The sequence below is a fragment of the Ostrinia furnacalis genome, unplaced genomic scaffold (genome assembly GCF_004193835.3).
Source record: "Ostrinia furnacalis isolate ACB-3 unplaced genomic scaffold, ASM419383v2 OfSCF1144, whole genome shotgun sequence".
Lineage (NCBI taxonomy): Eukaryota > Metazoa > Arthropoda > Insecta > Lepidoptera > Crambidae > Ostrinia > Ostrinia furnacalis.
This window is the reverse complement of record NW_021131383.1, coordinates 471,554-496,457: the sequence shown is the minus strand read 5'-3', so window position 1 is coordinate 496,457 and position 24,904 is coordinate 471,554. Positions and strand designations below refer to the sequence as shown.

The following is a 24,904-nucleotide window of genomic DNA, read 5'->3' as shown; positions in this document are numbered from 1 at the left end:
GTAGAATAATTACGAAACTGAAATCAACTTTAATAAAAATAATCGAATTGTTAAATTATTAATGACAATAATAAATAATATTATTGTAATAAGTTGATGTCAATATTTTCTAGTAATTCCTATCAATGTTAATTTGTTGACTTTACTATATTAGTAAAGAATGTTGTTTTAAGCGTAAGTTTTTAAAATAAAACAATTTTATTACAAAATGATATGTTTATTTACTAAAACCTTAAAAATAATATAATATACATTTTGAGGAGTTACAAAAATATGACAAAATGGCTTCCTAAAGCTGGAACCACACTGTTATGTGAAATATTCCTCAAGGCTGAGTTGCACCTAACTTTAACCGTAACTGTAACGATAACCGGTGTTTTTGTATGGAGAGTGACAGACTTTCGACGTTTGTTAAAGTTTTTATTTTATGTGACAGGAGGCAAACGAGCCGACGGATCACCTGATGTTAAAGTAAGATGGTGCAACCCATCCTAAGAAAGGCCTATGTATGAAAAACAGTAGCATTTTAGTTTAATTTCGAAATAGGCAGCTAAAAAATTGCAAACTGGGTTTTTAAAAGGCCTTTGAAATGTATTTCTATATTCAACCTTAAACCAATATGGCTACTATTTCTTTTAATCTTTGGCAATCTTTTCAAAGGCAAGCTATAAAAGTCCTTATTTGTTTCGCAGCAAGGTTGATTTTGTAGCTATCATCTGCGACTTTAGGTTTATCTTTAGCGAGTTTAACATCTCCAAAGCTTCCATATTCCTTATTAAAATTATCAGAAAACTGCTTCTCTGTATTCCAAGTCCATTTTTCGTGCAGACCAGCGTTAGCGGACAGTACAGTTTCTTGCAGTGAACTTATAGTTGTAAAAGTTAGAAGTTTTGCTAAGTCTACGACTCTAGACGACGACTCTGATTCTTCTAGGAAATTCTCGAGACGTAGCAAGAACATTCTGTTCCCAAATGGTTCTAAAGTTAACAAATGAACGCCATTAGGTAACTCAGATTTTAACCAGCTTCTCTCGTTGGTCAATTTCTTCCAATTTTCCAAATTTATTCCATCAGCGTTAGAGACGAAAACTTGCGGTTTGTTCCTCATTTCCAACACATCTTTGAACGTTCTTTTGTCCAATGTAAAGAAGAATCTATGCGTTCCTCTAACAACCAAACCTTTTCCAAATTCAGTTTCATTCAACGCCTCTCCTACCCCAAAAGCGTCATCGTGTAACAACCGTCTATGTAACATAACTTCTAGATTACCCTCTTGCAAAGAAGCGACACCTACCGCCCTATCCGGCAACACATTCAAATACGCGTCACCCTTGTCATCTGTCAAACCAGCCACACTGACAACTGGGTAATAATTCCCCGCCACTGGTTCCTCAACTGTCAAATTATACTGCGGTCGCTTATTCAATTTTCTTTTAATCAACTGCCGTCCATTAGAATCTGTGTAGAATTCTCCATTCGTGACTATATTCGTTTCGTATCTCACTATGAATTCTTTTCCTACCCCATCATCTATATTGATCGGCCCAACGACAAAATCCAATTCGTGATACGGTATTTTTCTATGATTGTAGAATCTGTATGTGAACGCTGCGTTGTTTTCTGTTGTGAATCTTGTCTCTGAAAACAACGGTCCGTCTATTTGTTTACAGTCTTTGAATTTCAGCTCTATGGGTGTGTTTGAACTGGGTCGGAATATGTAAGCACCGGAAGACCTGTTTTCGTATATTTCGTTGTTGCCGATAGCAGCTGGATAGTACCAATGGCTCGCTGTGAACGTGTAATCTCCTTGAGTCGTGATATGGTGGGAATTTCCTGGTTTTTTGAGGGCCTGTGGGAAAAAATACAAGAATATAATAAATAATAAATACAGGGTGGAATTTTTTAATGCAACCTGGAGGGAAAGTACTCTTAATACTGTAGATAGAAAATTTTACTCAAAGAAAACATTCCTTTATTTTTGAAAAGAAAAAGAACTGCATTCAAAGATCTCTGAATTTTTTTCGAAAATTTACCACACTACCATATAATTTTCTGTAAACAATTAAAATAGTTTGAGATTTTATGGTTTTCCTTTCATTTAATTTATTAAGTTTGTTAGAGAGATTTCATCCTTATACTTAACCCTAACGGTCGATGCAATAAAAATACAGGGTGTAATTTTTAACAGATTTTAGTTGGTTCGATTCCCGGGTGTGGCAAGAATATTTTTGGAAATCTTTGAATGTAGTTCTAATTCTTTTCAAAAATAAAGGAATGTTTTCTTTGAGGAAAATTTTCTATCTACAGTATTAAGAGTACTTTCCCTCCAGGTGGCATTTCAAAATTCCACCCTGTATACTTGGACATTTTATAGGTTTCATCCCAGTGAACATAATCAAATTAAGGGTTAACTCAGTCAGTGCCCGAGGTATGGTAGCGGCACGGGAGGAGTGGCATTGACATATGACGTTACAAACTATACAAATCAGAAGTCATGTCAGATAGACATTAAATCAGGTTTTAAACCTTTGTTTGTCACCTGTCATCCGCTTTGCAACGGAGGGAAGTCGAACCTTAACTTCGAACTCCTCCTATGTTCTTCTGATTAATTTCGTTGCGGGTCCAATGACAGTTTAATTTTCCCCCGGGACAACCTTGACCTTCACTGGGTGGGTTATTGGCGGTAAAGCTGTAGATCCTGGCTACACAGGAGTTGCAGTGGTGGGAACGAGAGGTGGGAATAGTCCCGTGACATTAAATCAGCAAAAACATCCTCCCATGCTTCTCCCATACCACAGACACTGATTGAGTTACGTGCAAATCTAGCGGCTAGACCACAGATCACAGAAACTACAGTGAGTTGTGAAAAGGGGGCGTGGCCGGTGTCGCAGCAATATGCCCAAAAACGGAACACATTGCTGCAGACGTCATAATGTAAACAGTTTACATTGCTTGCGTAGTACTAAAGATTATTCGAACGTTGAGTACTGATACCGCAGTGGATAATGAGCACATATTTTGATTACTTTGTGTGTGTGAATTTCTAATGCGACACTGAGTTTCGAACTCAGCGCATTAGTTGGGATTTCTCTAGATCTCTGGTAAGAAAAACTTTGAATTTATGACATACCTCATCATTCAGTTCCTCGAATCTCTCCACCACCATAGGGTCGTCAGCGAGCATCCTCATTTCATCCCCACTTATGTATGGGTACGAATTCTCATCCTGACGGGGTCGTTTCGGTTTGGAACTTTCTACGAATAACTTCTCAAATTCTTCTACATTTTTATCTTTGCCTTCCTTGGATTTTAGTAGCGCTGAAAAATAAAAATATTAGGTATGATATAGGTCTAAAGCCCGGTCTGCGAGCACGTAGAATTTTGTCCAATGACCCCAAGCTACCCATCCTTATCGCTCGCGCGTAATTATATTGCTGTCGCGACTGTGCGACGCGCGCCCGCAGTGAGTGTGCGAGCTCGACAGCAATATAATTACGCGCGAGCGATAAGGATGGGTAGCTTGGGGTCATTGGACAAAATTCTACGTGCTCGGCGACCAGACTACAGCTTAACTTAGTCAGTGCCTGAGGTATGAGAGCATGGGAGGAGTGACATTGACATAATATTATGACGTGACAGAGCATATTGTCCAACTTCAACGAACAGTCCCATCAGTGACATTGACAGGGGGCGCCACCATCAATACCGGATCGCTGGTTCCGATTTTTGCCATGTTGGAAACTATATGAACGATGGTGGCGCCCCCTGCCAATAAGTTTGGTGGGACAGTTCAGTGTAGTCCATTTAAACTATGAATTCTGACAGTGTTACTCCAGCCTAAACTGGACCACTACTGTTTACAAAAAAATTTTCCTTTATATTGAAATCTAAGGTTTTTTGGACGTTCATTAGGTAAATCCAGAAAAAAAAATTACAAAAATGTTAGCACAAACTAAAACAGCACAACGTCATCTATCGAAAAATGTATGAACTACCAACTCCATCTGTGGGCTAAAAATAAGTCCGGGAAAATCTAACTTAAACACGGACAACGCCATCTAGTGGAACATAAATAAACTACCAACTCAATGTTGTGATGCTGTCAGATACATTTATACAGCGCCACCACATATCTAGTGGCGGCAAAAAGTGGAACTAAATAGTTTTCATCATTAAAAAAAGATACCAACATTTATGTTAAACTCTAGGAAGTTGACCATTTTTTTATATGTAATAAATTAAAAGTAAGATGAATTACTAAAATTAAATTCAATAAATTAAAAAACCTTACCTTTAGCCATTTTATCTGAATTATAATAATTATTTCTATTAATTTTCTTGGGCTCATCCGGAATATTGGTGTAAACCAGCACATCGTTGTCAAAATCGTTGTCCATTGCTAATTCGACGTAGTTTTTCTTCTTAATTTTCTCGAAGTATTCATCTATATCACTTATTTCTTCAATTTTTATATCTCTCACAGTTCTTTTTTGCTTTTTTGACATATAGAATGACTTGTAGCCCAATGGTGGTAGATTTGCTATGAAAGTAACTTCTTTCTTCGCTCTTGAAACTCTTGAAGGCAGCTCCAGTATTGTTTTTGATATTTCTGATATTTGTACAGTTTGGGAAACACCTGTAAATGATAAAATTAAATATAGATGACTTCATGCCTTATTGTGGTATAGTATAAGATCTGGTGAACGTCAGACCTACGTCATTTTATAAAAGCTGAAATTTTATCAGCGTATGCTCCCAATATAGGATAGAATGTTGGTGAATCACGAAGTTTGGGTCATCGTGGCTTTGGCAGCTATCCTAAAAAAACTGTCTGGCAAGGAGTTGGAACTGTCAAAACTGTCTGGCTGATGTGGAAACAACTTCTAATCATTGCCCAAATATTATACATAAAAATCAGATTTTATGGTATAATATAACGGATAACAACTTTGTGTTAAACATAAATAAATAAAGTAGTAAAATAGGGTTTTGAAATACATACCTTTTCCGTCCACAATATCATATTCGCCGTCCACTACTGGGATCTGGACTGGGCTTATCACGGGCCACGCCAGCGGATTGTATATCGTTATCTGTAAAATTTAAGACAAAACCATGGACCTATAAAAATATAATATAAAACACTTACAATTAGGGAAATCGCAAAGTCAAATCTCGTGAGATTGGGGCTTGAGCGAGATCTCGCGAGATTAAATATCTTTATTTATTTTGTCACAGATCGTCATAAATTATATCCTATATGTAATCGTCATCAAAATCAGTTCAGTAGTTTTTGCGTGAAAGAGTAACAAACATCCAGACATCCAAACTTTCGCATTTATTATAGTAGGACAATACTGCGAGATATCGCCAATTTCGATGGGGCAGCAAGGCTCTGGAGTGGAGGTACCGGAAAGCGCATCGTAGGACGTCTACCCACAAGGTGAACCGACGACATCATAAAGGTAGCAGGAAGGCGCTGGATGCAGGCCGCCATCAACCGGCCATTGTAGAAATCATTGGGGGAGGCCTATGTTCAGCTGTGGACGTCCTGTGACTGAAATGATGATGATGATGATGATCGCCAATTTTGAGATCTCAGTAAATTCATTAGATACTTGGTTAGATCACGCTCACCGAACGAAACCGACAGATCGCAATGAGGGTTTTCGCGAATGAAAGATCCGCTAGATGGCGGGACGTGGATGTGGGGTCTGACTGCTGCGTGATTGGTGGATTTTGACATATCTGTCAATGTCATGTCAAAAATAACCAATCATGCAGCATTTGGACCTCGCGTCTACGTATTGCCATCTGGCGGATTTTTTTTACGCGAAAACCCTCATTCCGTCCGTGTCAGTCCACGCTTCAAATAAGCCGTTTTTATGTTCAAGTGCAATCTCGTTAAACTCGCGAGAACTAGCCCTTTTTTCGTCCGAGATAAAAAAAACTCATTTATGCAAGTAGGCTTTTAAAAAGCACTTTTACACGTCCCAGTATTAACCCTACCACTGCTTCGGGACAATAAATGGGCCAGTGACAACTCAGTCACTATTGTCAGCTATCTCGCTAGAAAAGGCCGAGATCTCGCGAGATCGAGATTACATTCCCTTACTTACAATGAGATTCCCAGTGGCTTGTTCAGTGGTGTCGCAGCGAGACTCGTTGAAGTGACAGCGGTCGAATACCAGCTGCTGGGTGGCGTCGTCGCCGAAGATGTTACGGCTGTTAACAAATAATTTGATAGATTAAAACTCAGTCTAAAAAATACATACATTATGAAACAATAATGTTTATGTGTATGCCTTTTTTGGAATACAAAAAAAAATATAAAAAAGAGGCGATTTATACGTAAAAAATAGCGAAATAATAGGTAAAAAAAACTTTCGAAAATTCAAAACTAAAAAAGTGCGGACCTAGAGTCTGCAGATTGTAGTTAAAATATTAAAAAATAACAATAATGTTTAATCTAAAATTCATAAAAATTCATAAAATTCATTTATTTTTGCAAATAGGCTTTAAAAAAGCGCTTTTACACGTCCCAATATTAACCCTACCACTGCTTCGGGACAAAAAAAAATCCAAGGAAGTAGATATTATGTAGTTGTGGGTCACGTGCTGAATTGATAATGATGACGCTGATTATTTATTATATTTATTTAAATATCAAATCATTTATTTGCATTACATGTGTGTGTGTGGACGCAGGCCGCTACCAACCGGGCAACATGGAAATCATTGTGGGAGGCCTATGTTCAGCAGTGGACATGTGTGATTTGTCATCTGCTGTATTAATGATGATGATGTGATGCCTTACTTCAATGCCTGAGTGGTGATGGTATGCGCATCCTTCGCCGCCTGTGTTGCCATTCTAACGTAATCGTGGGTCACGGTGGGTCATTGTAGGTCACAGTAGGTCACCTGCTATATTGATAATGACTTACCTACTTCAACGCCTGAGTGTTGATGGTATGTGTGGCCATTCAGGCTTAGTCGTGGGTCACGGTGGGTCACCTGCAATAATGATGACTTACTTCAGTGCCTGAGTGGTGATGGTGTAAGCATCTTCCGCCGCCTGTGTGGCTATTCGCAGATAGTCGTGGGTCACGGTGGGTCGCAGTGGGTCACCTGCTATATTGATGATGGTGACTTACTTCAAAGCCTGAGTGGTGATGGTGTGAGCATCGTCCGCCGCCTGTGTTGCCATTCTGACGTAATCGTGGGTCACGTGCTGTTTCTCAGTACCGGTCACTGCATCGTGGTGTTGCAATACGCCTGAAAACCATAATACAGCAATTATTAGCGATATTAATAACGATTTTGAAGTTAATTTCTTTTTTTCTTTCAATATTCAATTATTTCACTTGGACTGGGTGTGTTTTCTATGTATAAAATTAGGTGTACTTACAAAAAAAGTATTTAAGTATGTTTAAATTCGTTGCCTAGTACCCATAGTACAAACTTTGCCTAGTTTGGGACTAGAGGCGCAGTGTAAAATGTCCAAGGATATTTAATAATATTTATTTATTCATACTACAGAAAGGTTTAATTATTTGATACTTTGTAATTTGGCTAATCTACAAAATATCATTAGAAAATATTGCCTTATTTTATTCTGTTGTATAAACAATAATTTTGTAAAGTTTTATCAAGACCGGTGTTTCCTAACACAAGCACATTTATTCTTAAAAGGAAATTCTAAATCATATAGTAGTGTAAAATAAATAAATTCCTTGAAATTAAATATTATTTTACGATATTTTTTTTATAAAAAAAAACAGCTTTTTTAAAATAATTCTCGGTAAAATTATGGTCATCTCTGAAAAACATTACCAACTTTTTTGCATCTGCGTAAACAACTAACAACTTACCCATAGCGCTTTTTAGTTCGTCCAAAAGAGGCATGTTGTGTTCAGGCAACGCTCCTAAAAGTTGCAGCTGTTTTACTACCTGTAATAAAAAATAAGAAATAAAAAATATCTACACTAAAAATAAAAATATCTTTTATACCGCCTACTTTATTCTCTGTTTGGCCCTAAGGTTGACTGGAGGAAAATGCCGTCGGCATTAAGTCCGCCTTATGTACACTGTTCTATGTGCATATAAGTTTGAAATAAATAAATACACTATAGATCGTTTCATCCACGAAGACGTGCCCCACCATTCTTCCGCGTATGTTTGAGTGTTATGCTTGCTTGAGTGAAGCAGCAAATCGAACGCACGGCGTTGAATAGAGCTTTGTAATTGGTTCGTGTGTCACCCTGTGCGTCCACGCGCACTGTGAGACCTCATAGTGATGTTTGTGAATACGGCCGTAAGAGACCCTCCCTTCAGTTGGCATTACAAAATTCCACCCTTAAAATCATCCCTGACTACAATGGCCGCAAGCGCTACACGACTGTTATATAGATGACCCACGCTGAACTGTCCCTCCCACCAAACTCAATGACAGGGGGGCGCTACCATCGTTGAACTATATGGTTTCCAACATGGCAAACATCGGAACCAGCGATCCGGTATTAACGGTGGCGCCCCACTGTCAATGTCTAGGATAGGACAGTTCAGTATATTGGAACTAAACAGAGTTTCTGACAGTGTTACTCCAGCCTAAACTGGACCACTGTATACAAAAATACCAATGATTTCCACAACGACCTTCTGTCGTCGGTCCACGTTAGGAAAACTGGACGCTCAGCTTAAGTAAACCGGAAAAAATCAAATGTTAGCGCGAACTAAAAGAGCACAGCGCCATCTATTGACAGACCAACGCACTGACTTGCTTAGTTACTGTAGCGCCAACTGGTGAGCGCTAAAAGATACCTCATATGAAGCAGCGTTTCTCAAACTGAATTTGAATATATTTGATTTATTGGATTAGCGTAAATTAATTTGTATTTAGATATCCCTTAGATTAATAAAGCCTATAGTCTTTTTCACGTAAGATAATCCGTATGACACTTCAAGGTTATCCATATTACGCATACTACATAATGCAGAATATTTTTGAAAAAATATTTGTATTTTATTAGCAATATAATAAAAAAAAATTAACCACTTGTCTTGAAATATGTAGTAAAATCTGAGTCTATTGATTATATTTTAATTAAATACGATGTAAAAATATTTTTTATTTAATGTACGCAATGTGTGAAACGGAATAGATTTAGTGCTGGGGTATTTCTTGTATAACAAAATCGATTATTTCCGCGGTTCATTAATCGATTGCAGTGAATACTTAGTTATTAAAATAATCACAAAAATCAACTATATTTTTCGATTATTGACTTTAATAAACGCATTGAAAATAAATTAACAGTTTTTAATTTAAAGAAATAGAACCAGTACTTTTTAGGAATCGTTTTTTTGAACACGAAATCCATGGAATTTGAATATTATCAATAAAAAATTGTTACAATAATATTTGTAATAAAAAAAAACATGTTTTTTGTCAAATAACACCTATTCAAAATATTCAAATTCAAAACGTTTATTTGCCAAAAACAGTAATACAGGTTCACAATATTAAATAGGGTCATGTGTTTTTCTTGCGCTTATCATCTATCTAGTCTTTATTAATCTCATCCACCTGAAAATACAGGGTGATTTTGCAAACAGTTGCCAAAAAATTTAAGAAGCTCTAAGAACAATATAACCTAGCGTAATGATTTTAAACGTGGTATTTTAAAAAAAATCGCGGATGCTCATAACTTTTAGTTTTAAAGACTAAGGCTTATTTTCGCGCACCATAATGTCTATTAAGCTTTGCAGTTACTTGGGTGTACGTATTTTTCTAAGAGCGAAGTAAATAATCCACGAGTGCCAATTTAGAAACTGCGCGCGGTGGATAATTTATTTTTTGTTTTCTGTTGGTAAATCGATTAGGTTACTAAAATAAAAAAATATCCTTGGACGTTTTACACTGCGCTTCTAGTCCCAAACTAAGCAAAGCTTGTACTATGGGTACTAGACAACGGATATTAACATACTTAAGTACTTTTTTTTTTGTAAATACATACTTATTATACATAGAAAACACCCAGTCCAATACAAACAAATGTGTTCATGCACACAAATGTTTGTATTGTACTGTGCGGGAATCGAACCCGCAACCTCCGGAATAGTAGTCCGTTTCGAACCACTACACCAAACGGCCGACAAATTCTGAGTCTCTCCTAAAAATTTGGCAACTGTTTACAAAATCTGTATACGAGAATCTACATAATTTGTTTTATTTACCTGTAGATATGTATTTGTTTGGGCTTCCAAATATTTGATGGCAGGCCGCGAGGTGAAATAACCGGTCCAATACGCGTGCGGATCGCTCGCGTATGGGAAGAAATCGTCCTGCTTGATCGGCAATGTTGGGCTGAAAAGATACAAAAATAATTATAAAACATCATCATTTCAACCGTAGGACGTCCACTGCTGAACATAGGCCGTCCTCAATGATTTCCAGATTGGCCGGATGGCAGCGGCTTACACTACACACAGGGCCGGATCGTGAATTTGTGGGGCCCTGGGCTGAAACTACTTGGGGGCCTATCTTAGTACTCAACTAATAGCCATGCCAAAAAACTGTTTCTATAATGATATAATATTATTCTTATACATACAGTGTGAGTCACGATAAAGTGCACATATGAAAATAGGTGAAACTAGACCTATTCTTATCGACAAAAAAGAGCTCAACAATTTTTTGAGATTTTCTGCCAATTACTTCTTGTAATGAAAACGTAATAACTTTTAAACTAAGAGGTATATCCAGAAAATGCCAACAAATAATAAAAAATTATACGTTTTAAAAAAAATTTGCTTTTAAATTCGTGTTTTTTTTGGTTATTTAATAAATTTCTCCAAAAAATGCCCCCATAACAGGTGGTTTTTATTACTTTGTATTATTCTCTATCGTATTAATTTTGTAAAACCAAAAATCGGAAGCCTCTATCCCTATCACAACATTTGCTATGATCGTTTGAACAAAGGCCTGCCACCACATTATTCTCCGCTACAGGTAGAGACAATTTTAATTTTAACTAAAATGCTTATTTTACTTCGAAATCTTTTGTTTTTATTTGAAATGTAACTTGTTTTTATCAAAATTACAAATCTAGAGCCACTTTCAGTTTCGTTGTTAACGAAGCGTTGAATGGCGCGCCCGGAGAGGCTTAGTTCAAACGATCATTGCAAACGTTTTGATAGGGATAGAGACATGCGATTTTTAGTTTTACAAAGGTAATACGATAAAGAATAACACAAAGTAATAAAAACAACCTGTTATGGGGCATTATTTGGAGAAATTTATCAAATAACCAAAAAAACACGAATTAAAATGCAGATTTTTCTCAAAATGTATCATTTTTTTATTATTTGTTACCATTTTCTGAGTATTTTATGTATTTTTTTAGTATCGCCTGTTATTTAGCATTATTACTGTTTTTATTTTATCAGGATATACCTCTTAGTTTAAAAGTTATTACGTTTTCTTTACAAGAAGTAATTGGAAGAAAAAAATATCTCAAAAAGGACATCATCCATTTTGGTCCAAAATCAAAAGTGCCGGCCAAAAAATAAAAGTGCTGTATTCTGATAGAACACGTCCACCTTAGCATTTGTTACTATGGCACCAAAGCTGTAGCACCACTGTGCATCGTAGTATTTGAGTTCTAAAAGTACCTATGTCTTTTTAACATTTACGATTAAACTATTTACAAATGAAGTATCTTGCCGAAACATGGCGTTTTTAATATGTTTTTGTTAACACGATGTACTTATTGTCGTTCATATACACTGCATACCCAAAAAAATGCACCATGAGTACCTACAAACAATAAAAAGAAATAATAATAATTCGACGCACAGTGGTGCTACAGCTTTGGTGCCATAGTAACAATGTTAAGGCAGACGTATTCTGTCAGTATACAGCACTTTTTTTTGTTGGCCGGCACTTTTGATTTTGGACCAAAAATATATGAAACGTTTTTAATCAATATTTTCTTATGACGTTGTCAACGTTGTAAACCGACTTTACAGACAACAATTTTTTTTTCTTCAAATTATGGCCTACTTTTTAGCGGGATCTGGGGGCCCCTTGTAACCCCGGGGCCCTGGGCTGCAGCCCAATCAGCCCATAGGTAGATCCGGCCCTGACTACACAATATATTTTCATCCAAAATACCTAAATACGAAAGTCTATAACTAGTGATGACATTTATGGCAATAAAAGGTGACCTCACTATATTCCTTGTAAAATATAAGTACACAGTGTTATTAACAGTTGCTATTACCAGATGGGAATTTATTTACTAATGTATTTATTTATTTTACGTAGGTACTGTTTATTGATAAAATTTATTTTTTATTTAAAAAAAGAATAGCAGGAGTTTGCATTGCAGAAAATATTATTACTGAAGAGAGATTTAAGCTGAGTTGCACCACCTAACTTTGACCGTAACTGTAACGATAGCCGGTGTTTTTTGTATGGAGTTTGACAGCTTTTTGACGTTTGTCAAAGTTCAAGTAAGATGATGCAACCCAGCCTAAGACTAGCAATAAAACTTGCCGAAGTTGACTTCCGCAAGCTGTTTACCAATTTTGCACTGTGTAAATAGCTGTAGCAAGCCAACTTCTGCAAGATTAGTGCACAGTGGTAACAGCTTGTTTGCTATTCTAAACCTCGCTTTATAATTACAATAATTATTAAGGTTTAATAATTTTATAGAAATTTATCCATAAAATGACATTGAAATATAGAAATAAATACTCACGTAGCATCTTTAACAGCTTTTAAATAACAATTCGGTGTAGAATAGAACAGGGTGATATTCTTGCCGTCTTTAGCAGCTTTCAGGTTGCCGTATCTGTAATTAAATTAAGTGATTTCATGTAATTATTATGTACTCAGATAAATATTACGGTGAAATTTTTAAATATACGTGGTTAGCTAAAACTAAAACAAAAATAGCGAAGAGAAGAAGTGTTCAATAATAATTGATAAAATGAGTAATATTTATAAAAAAAATATGTTTTTTTTTTAACAAAACCCCAAGCACGGTTTACGTTTACAGGGTGAATATGCAAAAACGTCCATTTTTAGGAACGACTCAGTAATTTAATCGATTTACGTTAAGAAATCATTTTTTTTTTGTTTCTATCAGCTGCGCGCGGTTCAAAATTGGCATATTACGTGGATTTGCTTCGTTCATAGAAAAATAGTTTTTTTATTTTATTACGATTAAAGCGCTTATTTCGTTGCTTGCCTTTCTAACTGACGTAACTGACATTTTGCAAAATTTTCAGGCGATTAGACAGATCGATTCGTCTTGCGAAATTGATTAAGATGGTGTAGATAACTCAGTTTCGAAAAAAATGTCAGATACATCAGTTGAGAGGCAAGCGACGATTTTTGGCAACTGTTTAGAATTTCACCCTGTATCTATAAAAAAATCTTCGACAGTCACTTCTAAGAATCATTTAACATGTTTAATTGATTTAATAATAATAATAATAAAAACGTTTATTGCTTTTTAAACATAAAAGGAATTACAAGATTTAAAAGTTCTTCTATCTTTTACAATCTCTTAAAATATAATGTAGCACAAAAATACATAAATCTAAACCATCTATCTGTCTACCATGCATCATGCAACATAACAATATAGATAACTATAGTTCAAGGCCATAACTTACTCAGTGCCTGAGGTATGATAGCGGCACGGGAGGGGTGACACTGACATACAGGGTGTCCCAGAATGGGTGAATCAAACTGATAGGGGAGGTAGCTCTACTAATGTACAGTCATGGAATGAAAAGGTTTTCAAAATGATTCCTTCAACGGATCGCGAGCACATATTACCTTTTGAAACTATCGGCTGAACCATTTAAGAACCTAGTAAGTGCAGCGGAGCAAATTTTACAGGAGAGCGAAAAAACGCATTTTCATTTGCCCTGCTAAGATGCTTAAAGATTTGGATAACTTCCGATGTTTATATTAAAGATTAGTTACTAAAGTATACTTTATGGAATAAAAGAATATATTTAGTTAAAAATTGCAAGTTTTATGCTCTTTACTAACACAAAAAAATATTTTTTTGACAAAAGTGCCTCGTAAAAATCAAAATCAAAATCGAATATGAATCAGTACTCATGTAGTCCCCAGATTTTGATATGGTTATCGGGTGTCAGCCAACAGAACTCGAAATAATATTTAAATTACAGTAGCATTTTACCTCTAGTAAGTCACATTGACCATTTTGAAACCTAGTAAGTCCATGCACTTACTAGGTTTTAAATGGTCATTGTAACTTGCTAAGTTTTGATAATGGTTTTTGCAGATTTGAATTGGACTTACTAGGTTTTTAGCAACGCGTTTCTCCGGTGTTAAGTGTAATAGAGCGATTTCTGTCTTCACATCCTGTGGAGACCTTAATTCTAAGGCGATTTATGACAAAAAACGAAAATCTGCAATAGTGTCCCTTACTAGGTTCTTAAATGGTTCAGCCGCTATGTTACAGAATAATCTCGAGTTAGAGAAAATAATCTTTAACTGTTCGTCAGTAAAGTTCAAAATTATTCAGATCAAAGTTGTTTGATTGACGATTTATCTTGTCAAGAAGATTATTATGATTGATAAACTAAAACCTTCTTGTTGGTGCAACCTGCCATTATTATTTCTTTTAAATAAAAAATCTATTGTCAATTATATTTATTTAAATGTTAGCAGCACTGTTTCTTGCACTGTTATGTTGGCAGGTTTGACTCTCACAGTACCTAGTGTAAGCGAAAACCGACACTAAGGTGACGAACATTTTCATTCCGCGACTGTACTATCCCTAATAAATATGAAAAAAAAATTTTGAGTTCGGATTTTTTTTTAAATAAAGCGCTCTAAACTCGAAATCTAGTCATTATTTTCAAAAGTTTACAATTAATATTAGTAAGAAAAAAGTACAAATAAACTCCAAGGCAGCAATTATAGCCAGATACATAGGAAAAGCTGATTTATTTTTTTTTATGTCCTTATGCGCTTTATTTTTTTTTAAATATTTTTAGGGATAGTATAGTACATTAGTAGAGCTACCTCCCCTAGCAGTTTGATTCACCCATTCTGGGACACCCTGTAGATTATTATAACAACACCACCCTCCCGTGCCGCACTGACTGAATTTAAAATGAGCTAGACTTGTAAAATAAACTGTTGCCCCCAAAAAGCCCAAAAAGTTTGAGAAACTCACTGTATAAGCTTGTCGAGGTTTTCGTACCACATGCCGGCTTGCTGGTACGTGAAGTCGCCCCCCATAGTCACAATCACGTTATTGGTGCGGTACACTTCGCTTTGGTTTCGAACGTACGATATGAAGTCTTCAACCTGAGGGGCATGGTGTAGTTTGAGAACCAGTGGATTTTTGTTGGTAAAGCCCGGTCTGTGAGCACGTAGAATTTTGTCCAATGACCCCAAGCTACCCATCCTTATCGCTCGCGCGTAATTATGTTGCTGTCGCGCTCGCACACTCACTGCGGGCGCCCGTCGCACAGTGCGCGACAGCAACATAATTACGCGCGAGCGATAAGGATGGGTAGCTTGGGGTCATTGGACAAAATTCTACGTGCTCACGGACCAGGCTTTAGTCGGGCCATGGAGATAGAAAGATGCCAACTAATGCGCTGAGTTCGAAACTCAGTGTCGCATTAGAAATTCACACACACAAAGTAATCAAAATAGGTATGTGCTCATTATCCACCGCGGTATCAGTACTCAACGTTCAAATAATCTTTAGTACTACGCAAGCAAAGTCATTATGACGTCGCTGCTGTCATCATTGCTGTCGCGAGCAATCTGTTCTGTTTTTGGGCATATTGCTGCGACACCGGCCCCGCCTCCTTGGCACATCACCCCTTAGTTTCTGTGATCTGTGAGTGGAGCAGATTGCCATTTGCAGGGTTTTGCCTTAATCGCCACGCTTGGCAGGCAGTAGTATTGTGGGCAGGCCCCCTAATTAATCTTTTGGCTATTTATGTTGGGGATGTTCAATGTTATGTCTTAAAGTAGGTATTGTTCACAGAAAAATATTTGTCAAAATAGCGTTCGGCGTACTATATTTTTTATCCTGTATTTTAATTAAGTAAAAATTGAATCATACGTGATTGAGTAACAAAATCTTTGCAATTTGTTTGTACTTTATTGATAAATAGTACGAGAGCCCACGACCAAAACCATGTGTCATAGCAATACGGCAAAAACCCTATAAAATCGTTAGATTGTATGATTCTGAACCCGACTAGGTGTGTAGTAACGGTCGAAAGTGTAGCAACTGAGTGGGAGGCCATTTCTGCTGTGTCAAAAAAAAAAGACAGTCGGTATTATAGCAATACGTCTGATAGTGAAAATGTACATAGATTTTATAATTGTATTACGAAAAAGTTTGTTTTCAGACATTTTGCGCGTAGCATATAGCCTGTGCGCATTTTTGAAAATGTCAACAAATTTAGCCGACCTGTATCATAGCAATACGGATAATTATTTTTTTTAACTTTTCGTATTGCTGCCATGATTACCAAAAACCTGTTTTCAGACACTTTAAGTGTATCAAAAAGTTGTATGATAGAGAAGGTGCTACACTTAATTTGTCTGATATAAATTTTTTGCACATGTGGACAACTTATTTTATCATGTCCAACAATTTTCAGACATATTGCTATGATACCGATCGGTAAAATTTGTTAACATTTTCAAAACGGTCTCAAAATTTAATGCGTTCACATTTCCGTCTGAAAATTGTTTTGTTCGCATCAAATAACCAAAATTTACTAATAAAAAAGATTTTCAGACGTATTGCTATGAGACATTTTTTTTGTCTCATTTTTAATTCTTTTAAGTGATTTTACGGGTTTGCGCTACACCACTAACGTCTGAAAATAATGTTTCCGGTATCTCAGAACTATCATTCAACTACAGTCTGCAAATCAGACATATTGCTATGATGCAGTTCGGTAAAATTCTTTGACAATTTTGAAAATTCGGTCAGATCAAACGCTACGCGGAAAATGTCTGATATTGGTATTTTCGAGTTCAGGATAATCGTATCTATCGATTTGATGCGGTTTTGGCCGTATTGCTATGAGACAAAAATTTTGGTCGTGGGCTCTCGTACTAAAAGAAAAGAAGATGATGAAAAGAAAAACAAAACATAGGTCCAAACATTTGACAATGATGCTTACAACGGTGACAAACGCCCGTATTCAACAAACAGGGTTACAAACATGACTATAAGGTCTCACAGTGCTAGTGCACTGCTAGTGCTAGTCTATTATTCAACGCTGTGCGTTCGATTTGTTGCTCCTCTTAAGCAAGTATCGTTTGCGAATCATAAGTGCCACTTGTGGTCTAAACTGAATAAATACTTTTGATTTTGATTTTTGATTTTGAATAGGGGCGTAAGTTTCTTACGCTGCTTCGCCACTGGCCCACATTATTGTTCCCAAGAAAATCTACCGACAGTTACGGGACAATTCCCACCTCTCGTTCCCACCACTGCAACTCTAGTGTAGCCAGGATCTACAGCTTGACCGCCAATAACACAACCAGTGTACCGACAGTTGGTATGAAAACCTCGAAATGATATCGAATCGAAAACAAAAACATGCACAGTGACAAAATGAGCCAAGCAAAAGCTGGATGCAACAAGCTAAAGATAAAAAAAGGAAAGTTCTTTATGCTGACCGCAGACTGCAGTAAGTCTAAAGCCCGGTCTACGAGCACGTAGAATTTTGTCCAATGACCCCAAGCTACCCATCCTTATCGCTCGTGCGTAATTATATTGCTGTTGCGACTGTGCGACGGGCGCCCGCAGTGAGTGTGCAAGCGCGACAGCAACATAATTACGCGCGAACGACAAGGATGGGTAGCTCGGGGTCATTGGACGAAATTCTACGTGCTCGGCGACCGTACTTTAGTACTACTACCCTTAAAAAGATGAACTGTCACGATTTGCCACTTGTCTAGAACGCATTCAATGTGACAGATCCTTAATACATCAACTTCTTTCAGACATCTACACCTTGTACAACTCACAGAATCAATTTATCCAGATTCCTGAACCACATTCCGGCGTCTTGGTAGTTGAAGTCGTCCCCCATGGTCACCAGCACATTATTAGTTCTGTAGACCTTGGCCATAGCGAACGCTCGGCCGAAAAACTCTTGCAGCTATTTATAGAAAGAACAAATAAATATATTTCGCTATTTTATAGAGTAAGCCGTGTGGTGACGGCAGAGTAGAATACATTTGTCACCAACCCCTACTCTTCCCGCGGGTGTCGTAAGAGGCGACTTAGGGGCTACACATCAAACAGAGAACGGGCAGCAGCGCTCTCTGAAAAACATCAATCTTTTAAACTGCGATCTCCAACCCGCCTGCCAAGCGTGGGGTTTATGGCAAAACCCTCCACTATAGTGGAGGAGGCTCATAGTCCAGCAGTGGACTGTAAAGGGCTGTTGATGATGATGATGATTTTTATAGAAAGTAAAATAGATGAAATTTTATATTTGACTAGCCGTGTGGTTCTAGTAGAGTCGAATAGGGCCCACTCTTCTGGTGGATGTTGTAAATAGCCCCGGATCTAGGGGGGGCGCCACTATCAAGGTTTTGCTCCGGGTTCGAAAAATTTATTTCCGGGGTTGGTTGTAAGAGGCTACTAAGGGACAAATATGCGAACATCAGGCCTCCCCAACCCGTCTGGCCAGTGTGGGGAGTGTAGAACAAATCTTTCATTGCCTCTGGTAAATTAGATAGATGAGTTGTATGAGTATAATGATGAAAACCCTATTTAAATTACGTCCAAGGTATACTCATGCAGTATTATAGATGATGATGATGATGACCCACGCTGAACTGTCCCACCAAACTCAATGACAGGGGGGCGCTACCATCGTTCAACTATATGGTTTCCAATATGGCAAAAATCGGAACTAGCGATCCGGTATTGACGGTGGCGCCCCACTGTCAATGTCATGCATAGGACAGTTCAGTATTTTGGAACTATAAACCACAAATTGTTAATAACTCGTATGACAATGACGTTGTTATGTCAAATGTCAGTGAGACTTCAGATTTGTATGCCCCGTCACGTCATAATACGTCAATATCACCCATGCTGCTCCCATACCTCAGGCACTGACTGAATTAGCGCTAGATATATTTATTAAATTGTTCCATCCACTCGGCCGCGCACAATGTTAGGTCCCGGTCGCGCGGGGTGCGGGGAGTGTGGTCCGAGCAAGCCGTAAGGCATTACTGTAGTGTGCGTGTGCACTCATGGAGCATTAGCGTGTACCGATAACACGAGAACATTAGGAAGAATGGTGGGGCGCGTCCGAGTGGATGAAACGATCTAGACAATGTCATGCAGACTTACTCGATGAGTTTGTCCAGGTTTTTGTACCACATCGCAGCGTCCTGATAGTGGAAGTCCTCCCCCATGGTCACCAGTAAGTTATTAGTGGAATATGACTCGGACATATGCTTTGTTATGTCCAGAAAATCGTTCACCTTGAAATAATCATCAGGTCATTTATTTTCCAATCCTGGAAATTCTGAGCCCCTGCATCCAAATGCAAATGAAGGATATTATGTTGGCCAAACGGGTTGGAGAGACCAGTGGGTGGGTCTAAAGCCCGGTCTGTGAGCACGTAGAATTTTGTCCAATGACCCCAAGCTACCCATCCTTATCGCTCGCGCGTAATTATATTGCTGTCGCGACTGTGCGACGGGCGCCATCGGTGTCATCGGACAAAATTCTACGTGCTCGCAGACCAGACTATAGACAAAGTGCACATTATAATCGCAAACCAATCGAAAAATGGTCGAAAGGCCTTTTTTATATGGAGTTTTGACGGGTTTGATTTTCGGTTCGATCAAAAAGTCCAATTTGTCTAGCCTAGACAAAAACTAGACAGTCTAGGAGGGCTGATGTTCGCGTATTTGTGTCAGTCACCACTTACGACATCCATTGGAAGGCTGGTAAAAAAGGTATTATCCTTTACAATTTAACTGTTTGTTACTCAATCACGTAAAAATATTTTATTTGAAATTCAATTAATTTTGCAATTTAAAAACTTTTACTTTTTAAATTGCTTTAATTTATTTTGCGAACTAAAATGTTTAATTAGGTAATAGGCGCTTTTCACTTTTTTAAGTGGGGCTCAATTAAAAAGATTGAGAACCACTGCTCTAGTCTCACATTATAATAATTATTATAACTAAAATAATTATCATAATAACACCTGTCATTTTTAGACTAGGCGCAGACCACTGATTTTTTGTTGGCCGATAATTGTGCCCGATTTTAAATTGTATGAAGAATCGGCCAAATCAAATCGGTGTAATGTGCGCACTTCCATACATGCCCATACTGATCAACTGCCCGACTAAACTATCGGCCGACGAAAAATGGATGGTCTGCGCCTAGGTTCATAGTTAGGTACCAATGTTCCACAAATATATTTGATTTGATTTGACAACTCACCCGTCTGTCCACATTGTAGTCGGGCGAGCTGGGATCATCTATAATAGGCTCGTCCGCACAAAGCACGTCAAAACAGAACCCGGGCGGTGGCGAGTACGTATTGTAGAGAACTCCCGTAAAAATGTCGGAGGATTTACCTGGAAGAAGACAGTTTGGTTTTAATAGAGGACTTTCTACGAGACACTAACCGCCTCTGTGGTCGTGATAAGACCACCTGCTTCAGACGCAGAGGTCCCGGGTTCGATTCCCAGTGGGGGAAGATTTTTCTGTTCGGTTTGGTTGGTGGTAGGGCTTGTTCTAAGTCCGCCTGGCTAGCTACCACCATCTTACCTAAGTCTGTCGCCATAACAACAATGTTAACAGCATTGTTGTGTTCCGGCAGTTAGAGGTAAGATAGCCAGTTCCTCCGTGGTTGAGGATTCCGGGTGAAGCTCGCTTCCACTTTCGGCCTGATCATCACTTACCATCAGGTAAGATACAAGCCAAGAGCTTCCTCGTTGTGGATAAAAAAAACATAGCTCGTAGAGCTGATGGCCACTGGGGCAGAAAAGTTCTCTGGTGGCGACCACGAGCCGAAAGACGCAATGTGGGCAGGCCTTCCACTAGGTGGACCGACGATTTGGTAAAGGTCGCGCGAAGAGCCTAGATGCGGGCGGCGCAGGACCGTTCATTGTGGAAAACCTTGGGGGAGGCCTTTGTCCAGCAGTGGACGTCCTGTGGCTGAAATGATGATGATGATGATGATGAACTCACCCAAGCTATCGTCTCCCCTCCAAACCATTTCCATGGTGTTGAGGTCTTGCCGGGTCCTTTTGTCCTGGTAGTCTATCCTTCCCAGGAATAAACCGTCATAGCCCATAGCGGCAAGTAGCGATGCGAATTCGCGCGAATGGCCGAACGGGTCGATTTGCCAGCCCACGCGTGGGCGACCGTAAGCGCCAAACGCATCACGTAATTTGCTGTAAGTGGTAAAAGAACGTATTGATAATTTGACAATAAAGGTCCATAGCACAGTTGTTAACCTGGAAAGGGATCACCTTTTCACGCTGTCAACCGCGAGGCGAGGCGTTTACGTTACGGTACGGATTTTCATACAAAGAATACTAATACTAACCGCCTCGAGTTGATACGGTTACGATACATTTTCGGATTGATAAGTGTGCTTTGTCCTTTAGGCGGAATAAGATTGACTCATTGACTGACACCAAACTATCTATGTAGCTAGTGATTTGAGTCAATGCATGTTTGATTATAAAGTCATATTAAAGACAGTGATAATCATAAAAGAAAATCTTAATTAAGGCAATAATATTACAACAAAAGGTGATAATGCCTTTTGACAATGAAATTTATTAGAATGTCATTGTCTGAATACTGCATTAACATATCATCCAGATACGCATCATCTAAACCAAATTTTTATTACAATCTCACCTGAGACCCCAAGTGAACTGGTCGATAATGCTCTGGTAGTACGTGGTCGCCTCGTCGTTCATACTCCACGCGCCTCCGACAAACTGCAGGCGGCCTTCAGTGACCAAGGTGTGGACTTTCGACTTGATGGAATCCGGTTGCAGGTTCCACCACTTCCAGAAGAAGGCAGTTTCTACGTAAATGAACCTGAAGAGATAATTATAAATAAATTAATAAATAAATAAATCTTTGGACAATTTCACACAGCGCCAGCTAGCCCCATAGTAAGCAACTTAATGCTTGTGTTATGGGTGCTAGCTTAACGGATATACTACTTATATACTTTTTTTTTTAAATACATACATATTATACATAGTAACACCCAGACCCGTCACAGAAATTAAAATTCATCATTTCAATTTCTGCCCGGCCGGGAATCGAACCCGGGACCTCTCGGCATAGTAATCCGCTCTGAACCACTACACCAAACGGCCGACTATGGTTTCAATGTATAAACTACGGCCAACGAGAAGCGATACCAAATGTAAACAAACCCAATGTCATGGGTGAACCCGTCTGACTTTGACATATTTTGGCGGGAGAACGAGACAGTACGACAAATACACAAGATGGGAAGAGACAGAATATATTGTCAACTCGACAGTCGTATCGACCTTTTGTATCGCTGCTAGTTGGCCGTACTTTAGTACATATTATAATGTATAAAATATGAATTAAGGTGACTGATGCCCGTTTTCACCAAAAATCCCTAATTTTGTAGTAACCCCTATGGTAACAAATAACAGGAATTATGTTTACATAGGATAACTTAAAAATTAAGGATTGATGGTGAAAAAGGTTTCTTCCGCCACTTCTTCTTAGCACCAGCCCATATGTTTTCCCGAAGTGGTGGTAGGGCAAGTTATAATTGGGACGTGTATAAGTGACTTAAAAAGGGATTATGTACTGAATAAACTATTTTACTTTATTTTTATTTTATTTTATTAAAAATGTCCACAAATTCCATGCTAGCCAGACGTTAGGGAGGCCTAATATTCGCATACCTTTATAATTGGAAAAAATATTTCACAAACAGTTTGTTGGTACATAAGGTGAACAGACTTCATAAAGGTAGCAGGAAGGCGCTGGATGCAGGCCGCTACCAACCGGGCAATCTGGGAATCATTGGGGGAGGCCTATGTTCAGCAGTGGACGTCCTGTGGCTAAAATGATGATGATGAGAGATAGTTTGTTTGTTATATTATATTTGCACCTTCGTTTCGGGTCCTCCCAGAGTTCTTTGACGACTGAATCTATGATGTACTGCACTCCAGCCTTCTGGATCAGGTTGCGGCCTGAAATGAAAGTATTTTCCTTTGAATAAATTGATAAAAAGGTAGTAAGGAAGCTGAAGGTGCCTGGATGCGAGCGGCGCAGGACCGGTCTTTGTGGAAATCCTTGGGGGAGGCCTTTGTCCAGCAGTGGACGTCTTTCGGCTGAAACGAACGAAGGAATGCTGGTAGGTATTATATTTTGCGAGCCATGTAACTTATGCAATCATTTTGGTGTCAGCTATATCAGTGGTTCCCAAACTGTGCGTCCCGAGGGTTGCCAGGTCCAAAAACCCAAAAGTCGGACTCGGTGTTTGTTTAATTTGGCCGGACATTTTACCCTAAATGCCGGACATTCATGGGCATACAGCCCCAAATGTTACATTATTTTAATTTATTTACAAAAAATGGTATGGTATCGTAAATTTTCGGACAACTGTAAATGCAGTTTTCAAAAATGCACGAATATTTCCTTTGAGTAGAAGTCTTAATTTTTTTTTTCAGTATTAAGAGTACTTTACTGTACTGAAAATCAGTGTCCAGCCATGCATTTAGCTGGCTGGATATACTGAGTGGGCGTCCTTTTTGGCACATCGCCTTTATAGACATTTATAAGTATTATTCCTTTATTCATCTTACTTTCTTATTTTTAATTTTTTCTTTTTACAATGTAATTATTATCAAAAAATAAAAATACATTATAAAAACAAAAATCTTAAAAATAGTTAACCCGCTGGCAGCGGAGCAGGGCCCAGTATTATTATTATTATTATTATTGTTATTGTATTTTTTTTTTATTTCCATATTAATGTCCTGATTTATTGTTTCTTTTTTGTGTGCCAAATAAATCATTCTTTCTTTTTCTTTTTCTTTTACTTTCTCTTCAAAATTGCACCCTGTATACTCACTGCCGTAGTAGTACTGGTCCACCGTTTTGAGCCAGCCGACGTCATCGTGCGTATGCGGTACTATGTGGACGTTCAACAAGCCGTCTTTGGGCTGGGTGCAGCTCTGAAAACACCAACAAAATAGAAATTTATCTTACTAATATTATAAATGCGAAAGTAACTCTGTCTGTCTGTCTGTCTGTCTGTCTTGCTTTCACACGCCTAAACCACTGAACCGATTTTGATGAAATTTGGCATAGATACGGGACTATTCCCACCTCTCGTTCCCAACGCTGCAACTCCAGTGTAGCCAGGATCTACAGCTTGACCGCCACAAAAACCCAACCAATGAAGGTCAAGTTTGTCCCGGGGGAAAGTTAAACTGTCATTGGACCCGCAACGAAATTAATCAGAAGAACATAGGAGGAGTTCGAAATTAAGGTTCGACTTTTTCTTCTTCTTCTTCTCCTATGGCTATTGTAAAGGTTCGACTTCCCTCCATTGCAAAGCGGATGACAGGTGACAAACAAAGGTTTAGGTACTTAAAACCTTTAAGAAAAGATTATGCACCACGGACAATAAATATCAATTAAGGGGGCCTATCTTATGAGCCGATCTTCTTCGCCTCGTCTGCCACAGTGCGCCGCCAAGTTTGCTTGGGGCGACCACGTTTGCGTTTTCCTTGGGGGTTCCAATCCAGAGCCTGCTTGGGGATGTGATCGGGATCCCTTCGGAGAGTGTGGCCAATCCAGTTC

At 38.4% G+C, this 24,904-nt stretch overlaps 1 protein-coding gene across 1 annotated transcript in view; it reads right to left on the bottom strand.

Annotated features, from left to right (window-relative positions):
• Window positions 1-216: 216 nt before the first annotated feature.
• The window catches only part of LOC114351444 (lysosomal alpha-mannosidase), a 33,288-nt gene continuing 8,600 nt past the window's right edge, over window positions 217-24,904 (bottom strand). Inside the window, exons 3-17 of the mRNA XM_028302664.1 lie at window positions 24,171-24,273; window positions 23,205-23,286; window positions 21,953-22,138; window positions 21,272-21,477; window positions 20,519-20,655; window positions 15,230-15,363; window positions 12,764-12,856; window positions 10,236-10,365; window positions 7,871-7,949; window positions 7,154-7,274; window positions 6,119-6,224; window positions 5,002-5,092; window positions 4,291-4,635; window positions 3,130-3,317; window positions 217-1,848 (exon numbers count right to left, since the gene is read on the bottom strand). Coding sequence (XP_028158465.1) covers window positions 655-1,848; window positions 3,130-3,317; window positions 4,291-4,635; window positions 5,002-5,092; window positions 6,119-6,224; window positions 7,154-7,274; window positions 7,871-7,949; window positions 10,236-10,365; window positions 12,764-12,856; window positions 15,230-15,363; window positions 20,519-20,655; window positions 21,272-21,477; window positions 21,953-22,138; window positions 23,205-23,286; window positions 24,171-24,273 — 3,195 coding nt within the window. The 3' untranslated portion in view covers window positions 217-654. The remainder of the gene's footprint in view (window positions 1,849-3,129; window positions 3,318-4,290; window positions 4,636-5,001; window positions 5,093-6,118; window positions 6,225-7,153; window positions 7,275-7,870; window positions 7,950-10,235; window positions 10,366-12,763; window positions 12,857-15,229; window positions 15,364-20,518; window positions 20,656-21,271; window positions 21,478-21,952; window positions 22,139-23,204; window positions 23,287-24,170; window positions 24,274-24,904) is intronic.